Source organism: Ostrinia furnacalis, unplaced genomic scaffold, assembly GCF_004193835.3.
Source record: "Ostrinia furnacalis isolate ACB-3 unplaced genomic scaffold, ASM419383v2 OfSCF5876, whole genome shotgun sequence".
NCBI lineage: Eukaryota > Metazoa > Arthropoda > Insecta > Lepidoptera > Crambidae > Ostrinia > Ostrinia furnacalis.
The window spans coordinates 113,658-121,854 of record NW_021136115.1 but is presented as its reverse complement, the minus strand read 5'-3'; the positions used below and the strand labels follow the sequence as shown (position 1 = coordinate 121,854).

General features: G+C 40.2%; 1 protein-coding gene across 1 annotated transcript; it reads right to left on the bottom strand.

Annotated features, from left to right (window-relative positions):
• On the bottom strand, positions 1-1,744 carry LOC114361684 (uncharacterized). The gene has a single exon (XM_028316811.1). It carries the CDS (start codon positions 1,324-1,326, stop codon positions 154-156), a length of 1,173 nt encoding a protein of 390 aa, XP_028172612.1. The 5' UTR covers positions 1,327-1,744; the 3' UTR covers positions 1-153.
• Positions 1,745-8,197: the final 6,453 nt, after the last annotated feature.

Below are 8,197 nucleotides of genomic sequence, written 5' to 3'. Positions count from 1 at the left end.
AAGACTCTAAGTTCCATAAATCGTTAATATCGTTTATTAAAAGGTTTGTCGTAAATGAACTAGTGTCTGAAATATCAGTTACACCTTGTAACGTCCATCCTAGCTTGGTATGAACTGCTGTAAGCCTATTATTTAACTGCACTAGCTTACTTGTTAACAGCAATCCACTGTAATCGCACCAATTAACAAACTTATTTCCGGAATGTCATGTCCGACATCTGTCAAGCTAATATCTAGAGCGCGAAGTTGCTCCAATAAAGCACGGTCATGCGCCCTAGGTAAATAACCACAAATCCGATCTTCATCTAATACCTCCATGGGAATTTTAAAGGAACCCTGTAAATTCGAAACCGTTATGTTATACATGGCATGCATCTCCTTTTTGGTTTCAAGACCACCAAAAACAACATGTCCTAATTCCTCCTGCCTAACAGGGGTTAAATTCAAATTCTGAGCTAAACTCCGCTTAATATAAGACCTCTGTGCGCCACTGTCAATTAAAGCACGAACTGTCACCTCTTTGCTGTCTACAATTATTTTGATTAGCAACGTCTGTAATAAAGTGACACTTTTAAAATGACTTGTTGACAGTTGGCTGTCACGTTTTGGTTTTGATTCTTGCTCAGAATGTTTTGGAATGTGTTTATTGATTTCAGTGCAGAATAATACGTTATGACGCCTATGGCATGCTACACATTTAATAAACGCTCTACACTTGAATGAACTGTGCCCTAGTCTAAGACAGTTAGAACAACCCTTGACCTTTTTTATGTGTTTTCTCCTATCGTCAAGGCTGAGTGTGACTGCCTTGGCACAATGAGCACTTATATGAGAATCCTTATCACACCAAATGCAATTCTCTTTAGATTTCGCGCTCTTTTGCTCGTTACTGACGAAACATGAAGTAGTAGGTACCGCGTCTTCTTTTGAAATTGAATCCAAAACATCACTTTTGTTAAACGCGGATCTAGCTAACACAATTCGCTGGTTACTCTCTACTTCGTGTTTCAAAAATGAAAGCAAATTGTTTAAATTATTGCCCTGATATGCCAGCGTACCTGTTCGCGAACGCTCCCATGCCTTTAGTGTATCCGACGGCAATGCTGACTCAACCAATGGGAACAACAATAATGCGTACTTGTCGCTGGTAAGTCCCATGGTTTCCAAGGCCCGAAGCTGAGTCGTCAATTGGTCGTACAACGAACTGAGTGGCAGCTCATATTCATGTTTTGCCTGTGAAAGAATAAGGTTTAGCAACTCACGAATATACACTTCGATTAAAAGGTCTTCACGACCAAATCGCTGCTTCAAGTGTTCAATGGCCATTGGGTAGCTGTCGCTAGAAGGAGGAAAACTATCAATCAATTCCCTCGCAGGTGTACCCTTGGGGATGGCGGCAACTAGATATTGAAATTTGTCACTGTTATCGATAGAACTATCACTGTGAATTTTGACGAATTGACCCCAAAAAGGTAGCCAATTTTTAATATTTCCGTCGAACTTCACTAATTCCAATTGTGGGAGTTTGAATTGGCGTTTGGGTTGTCGATCCTCACGGTCTTCTGCAGATTTCTGTGCTGCACAGGCTCTGTCAAATTTTTTCTTGAGCAGACGAAAGTCATGCTGGTACTTATCTGCCGTGTCGTATTCCTCCTCGACGTCCTTTTTCTGCTCTAAGTACCAGTCAATGATAGCCTCATCCAAAATGGCCAACTGCCTTGCTTTCACCTGAGCATTTTCGAAATTCGCCGTTTTTTTTTTATACACTCCTTTTTAATCCTCGTCGCCATTGTATTGTACACCTTTATCTCCGCCATTAGATTATTATTTGGCTCGCCTACGCACACAGCACGACCTGCCCGCACCACGGTCGGACGCCGAATGCCCCCACCGCTGACTGGGCTGTGACGTATGCGCTCGAGACAAATGTCTATACACTATAATTATAATTCAGTATTAATCACCAACTACTTAAAGAGATCCTACTCCTACTAAAAGATGGCCGGAAGAAGTAGTATAAATAAATAAATAAATAAATAAATATCCTTGGACATTTTACACTGCGCCGCTAGCCCCAAACTAAGCAAAGCTTGTACTATGGGTACTAGACAACGGATATAAACATACTTAAATACTTTTTTTTTTGTGAATACATACAATTATACATAGAAAACACCCAGACCCGTCACAGAAATTAAAATTCATCATTTCAATTTCTGCTCGTCCGGGAATCGAACCCGGGACCTCTCGGCATAGTAGTCCGTTCTGAACCACTACACCATGGGTAGGCCTCCTACTAGGTGGACCAACTGGTGAAGGTGGCAGGAGGTGCCAGGATGCGGGCGGCGCAGGACCGGTCGTTATGGAAATCCTTGGGGGAGACCTTTGTCCAGCAATGGACGTTATTCGGCTGAAACGAAGAAAGGAGATCCTGTAAAAAACAGTATCTGTAAAAAACGGGATGTCGCGGTAGGAAAGAGCCCTGACTAATAAAAGTTACACACACATAGAACACTAGTTCAAAGTGATGTTTAGTACGGAATATTATAAAGTAAGGTCGGCCGTTTGGTGTAGTGGTTCAGAACGGACTACTATGCCGAGAGGTCCCGGGTTCGATTCCCGGCCGGGCAGAAATTGAAATGATGAATTTTAATTTCTGTGACGGGTCTGGGTGTGACTATATATAATATGTATGTATTTAAAAAAAAAAGTGTATAAGTAGTATATCCGTTAAGTTAGCACCCATAACACAAGCATTAAGTTGCTTACTTTGGGGCTAGCTGGCGCTGTGTGAAATTGTCCAAAGATTATTTATTATTATTTATTCAAATAAAAAGGCAAGAGCGAGAGAGATTTCTGACTCTTTCTCTCTTATGGATAAGCTAATTCACAATTTAGCCTCCGGTCAACTATTTGGCAGCATTACAATGTGCACCTTAAGCCATTAACTTAAGGTCCACAATGAAACTTGGGGGTAGTTTGAGGTCAGTTTTAGTGGATCCTTTAGTACCCGCCTCAGCCGCAATGCGTAGAAATGTATGTTTGTTTATTTATATACTCGTTTTTGCACTTGACTTGGTTTGTTTTTTTGTTAGGAATTAGCTATTAAATATATTTTTTTCTCATTAAAAAACTTAAAGAAAAATGTGTCTGTAAGAAACCTGTATCTAAAAAAAACCTGTGAGAAGGTCTAAAGCTCATATCTAAGTCAGTGCCTGGGTATAGGAGGGGCATGGGAGGAGTGACATTGACATAATCTATATCTATATACAAAAGAAAGTCGTGTTAGTTACTCCACTTATAACTCAAGAACGGCTGAACTGATTTAGCTGAAAATTGTCAGGGAGGTAGTTTAGAGCCAGGAGAAGGACATAGGATACTTTTTATCCCGTTATTTATTGCCATTAAGGCGGAACAAAGTTCGCCGGGTCAGCTAGTATGACGTAAAAGAACACTGAAAAAAATGTTTGGTTACTGCTTACCTACCTACACAACAAAAGTAACCACCGAACACTTTGGTTATGAGGGACAAAATGTTGTGTAAATTAAACAAATAATTCTGTAGTGAGCTAGACTTAGTTTGGTTATAGTTAACACTTAGTTCGGTGGTCACTTTTGTTGTGTAAGCAGTAACCAAACATTTTTTTCAGTGAATATACAAATCTGATCGAGATTCATATAATGTCGCAGACATTTTTTGACAGCACAAAAAGACCCTCCCAGGCCCATTCACTGTAAGAAAAACTATTTAAAAATTCAAACCAGCGACTTGACCCCTGGACCAAGCTAAAAGTGGGCCAAGTCACTGGAAAACTACCTAAATCTGACGCCATAACACTGTGTTCCGGCAGTTAGAGGTAAGATAGCCAGTTCCCCCGTGGTTGAGGATTCCGGGTGAAGCTCGCTTCCACCTTCGGCCTGATCGTCACTTACCATCAGGTGAGATACAGGCCAAGAGCTTCCTCGTTGTGAATTAAAAAAAAACGTATTTTCACGAATTCGGATCGGACATACTCGTAGTGCAAAACCATTAAATTCCTAGTTCCTACTCTCTTGAGTGATTGACGACGGTGATGGGATTCTATACGTCCCAAAATCAGTTATTTTGAGTTGCCAGCGGCTCATAAAACCGGTTATGCACCGGTTCCGGGAACCGATACATTTTCAGGACCCGGGTATACCGGCAAATAATAAAGCGTTTTGTAACGGGCTTAAACTGTTATAGTTAACAATAAAATATAGGTATAGGGAGCTTTGCATCCAGTTTAGACTATTGAATAAAATAAAATGAAAAATTTTCAAAACTCCCGATACAAAAAATAAAGTCTAAAAACTAATAAATAATATTTTAAGCCTTAATAAATATTAACCGCTAATGTCGTGTCAGGGTACCGTTTGTGTAAGTCAGATCCTTTATTCAGCTTTTTCCCGTGCGTAATTTTTCCATTGGGGGTTAAAAAATTGTCAAAGATAATTGCTGTTTTAATAAAGAAAAAAGATTTGATTGTTTGATGTTGAATAGGCTCCGAAACTACTGGACCGATGTGAAAAAAATCTTTCACCGTTAGAATCTCTACATTACTTAGGCGGTACGAAGTTCGCCGGGTCAATTTTAGTGAATAAATTGCAGAATTGATTCAACTGGTTATTCGCATTGATTCCTTGTATCGAATGATCGCGAGGTAGGTATTGTCAGACGTCAATAGTGGCTTACACGACTATTCCCACCTCTCGTTCCCACCGCTGCAACTCCTGTGTAGCCAGGATCTACAGCTTGACCGCCATAAAAACCCAACCAATGAAGGTCAAGTTTGTCCCGGGGGAAAGTTAAACTGGCAATAGTGTAACGTCTGAACCAGTGCTGCAGTAACATCAGATATTTTCTGTCAATAGAAAACTTGACTTGAGTGAAATCTTTCAATGAATAAGAATAACACCCTGTGAACTTACTATGCAAATAAAGATTAGAATTTTCACCTTCAAATTGACACCCTGTATGTACATGTATAGTAATAGTATGCATATAAACAGAGGGGCGAGATGAACTGACACAAGGTATCAAAGCTGGAGTGTAGTGAGCATTATACCGCATATATACACACACACTACTGTGTAACATAGTTGGCATGGATTATACATGTTGCAGAGTGGATGAGAATCAAGGCAAAATTTTGAGTTTTGTGCCTACTGTTTTTCCATTTTCATCATCATCATCTAATGATGATGAAATCTAATGATTTTGTGAAAAATATTATTGGCAGGTAGCTAATTGCTCATAAGATAGGCCCCCATAATTGATATTTATTGTCTTTTCATAAAGGTTATTAAAACCTTTGATTGTCACCCGTCATCCGCTTTGCAATGGAGGGCAGTCGAACCTTAATTTCGAACTCCTCCTATGTTCTTCTCATTAATTTCGTTGCGGGTCCAATGACAGTTTAACTTTCCCCCGGGACAAACTTGACCTTCATTGGTTGGGTTTTTGTGACGGTCAAGCTGTAGATCCTGGCTACACAGGAGTTGCAGTGGTGGGAACGAGAGGTGGGAATAGTCCTGTATCAACATTAGATGATTTTGTCTCCACTACAGAAGCATGATCCTCTCCATTTTACTATGGCAATTGATTTATTATTTGACATAAACTCCCTACACTGCCTGACAGTTTGGCTACTTTCTCCTTTAAACACTTCGTTTTGTTTAAATTTTTTTTTATCGAAAGCACCCACGCAAAGATGCAAAATTAATATTTTATCCACTTATTTCTCTGTTCAAGATATTAGTTCAGTGTGCTTTCCATGAGTTTACCATAAGTGTGCTCGCTAGCGAGTGCGTCAAAAAAATCTATGAAGATGTTAGTTCTTGGAAGTAGCCGCTAGAGGCGCTGCACAATCTGTCATTTTTACATTTTAATGTCATTTTTTACGCAGTCGCTAACAAGCACATCTAATGTAAAGTCATGGTAAGCACACAGGTGTAGTAAGTTTACATTGTTTTCGTTACAACAAAAAAATCGTAAGTAGTTTTAACCGAGGCTCTTCAAAGTTATAAAAACAACCCAAATTGATTCAAGATTCATATCCAGCGGGAACCTTGACAACTAAGATCTCCAAACTTCGCCCAAGTTTGTCTATCTTCATAAATTCGGCGTCCGTTTTTCCTTTATGATAGACACGCCCGCAAGTTTACAACTTTAACCCCTCAAGCGAAGCGTGAGTTAATGTTACAATCTTCTTACTTTTCGGGATTGTCATAATGTCGTAACGATGCAAAAAAGGTCTTTAATTGCCAGTTGCGACACTTTCGGACTTTTCGGAGGGCAGGTCACTTTGTTTTTGTAGTTTGGTGATTACGTTGAAGTTAATGTTGAGGGCCGGTAAAGTCAAATGAAGACGTTCTTTTGTTATTGGAATGTTATTGGAATAGTGGTTTTATTAAAAGGCAAAGCCTAAAATGTCTACATACTTTATTCGTAGTCGTAGTAGAGTCGCTTTTCAAAATAAGTGGCAAGAGGTTATGCCACTTATTTTGAAAAACGATTCCAGTACGATTACAATTTTTCTACTCATTGAAGATTTTAATACTTAGTTACCTATTTTATTTCTCACGAAGTGCATTCTGTATTTTGTTAATTCTGGTAACTATTTTGTTTCTAACATCTTAACTGTTTGTATTTTAATAAATTAAATATTACTTTTCTAACAATCACATTACACGTTTACAATGTTTTAAAATGTTTCTTACGGGATTCGAACTAGCAACATTCACAGATGGCATTGTAGCTAGATACGTACTATTAGGTAGGTAGGTACTAGTTAAAGCATGCGTCTTTATCTGTGAACGTGTTCATTAAAATAATAATACAGAATAATAATGTACTGTAATGTAGGTAAAACTAAAAGGTTTGCAGATCGCAACGACTTGTAAAAAAATGAAGTAATCAAAGTGTAGGCATAAAAACAAACTACACAACTCTTCTGCACTTTATAATCTATGCGAAGGCACGTTCCCTCAAACAAAACGGAAATTCCGGTACAGACAGAGGCTAGTTTTAGAGACGCTGTGAGCTTGGTAGAGGGGGGGGGGGGTTAACCCTCTCCACATTGGTCCCCAAAGTAGGGGGCGCGCCCCCCAGTGGAGGCGCAAAGACCTTTAAAGGGGGGCCATCTGTGTCTTCTTCTGTCATCGTGTCGTGGTCACGTTGAGGCGTTGTTCACATCGGTTGTAGAGGCGGATACAACTCTCCGCATGATCTCCCGCCATCTTTTTCTATTGGCAGACTGTCTGGTGCAGTCACATAAGCCGTCTCCCACTGCTGATTTCACTTGGTCGGTCCAGCGCATTGGAGACCTGCCACGCGATCGGGTTCCTTCGACTTTTCCTTGGACCTTGGACGACCAGTCATTCTATGCTCATATAATGATCTACGTTCTACGCTCTATGTTCTACGCTAATCTGTGTACTTAAGTATAAAAAACCTGCGACCGCTGAGAGAATGCATTCCAGACTGCTCGATACGACCAACTAATCATGTTGACTGGAGGAAGGCGCGGAATTTTTTGTACGGTCGCAAGGGGGCGCGTCTCAAATAAGTTTGGGAACCAATGCTCTACTAAGTTCACTGAAGTTTCCTGTTGGTGGTTTTTGCTGAGGTGTTTAAATACATAGGCGGATTCGGAGGGGTTAAAACTATCCTTTTTGTTGCATTTTTCGTAATCCCCACTTTAGAGGCTGTGATGGAGGTAGGTTTTAAATATGAACACTTTAGTGCAGCGGGTAAGAGCATACCTAGGCACTGACGCCCGTATTCACAAACATTATTAAGAGGTCTCACAGTGCGCGTGGACGCACAGGGTGACACACGAACCAATCACAGTGCTCTATTCAACGCTGTGCGTTCGATTTGCTGCTTCACGTAAGCAAGCATCGTTTGTGAATTCGGGCGTAATTCAGTTAAAGCCGCCTCAATCGCTAGACCTATATCTACTTTAGTTTCCAATTCCAATAATATACACTTTTGGGACTGTACCAGCTATTTAACGGGACTATTCCCACCTCTCGTTCCCACCGCTGCAACTCCTGTGTAGCCAGGATCTACAGCTTGACCGCCAATAAACTCAACCAGTGAAGGTCAAAGTTTGTACCTGCTTTAGTGTAAAATTATATTAAAAGTCGCAATGTAAAAGGGCCCTAAGGCTTC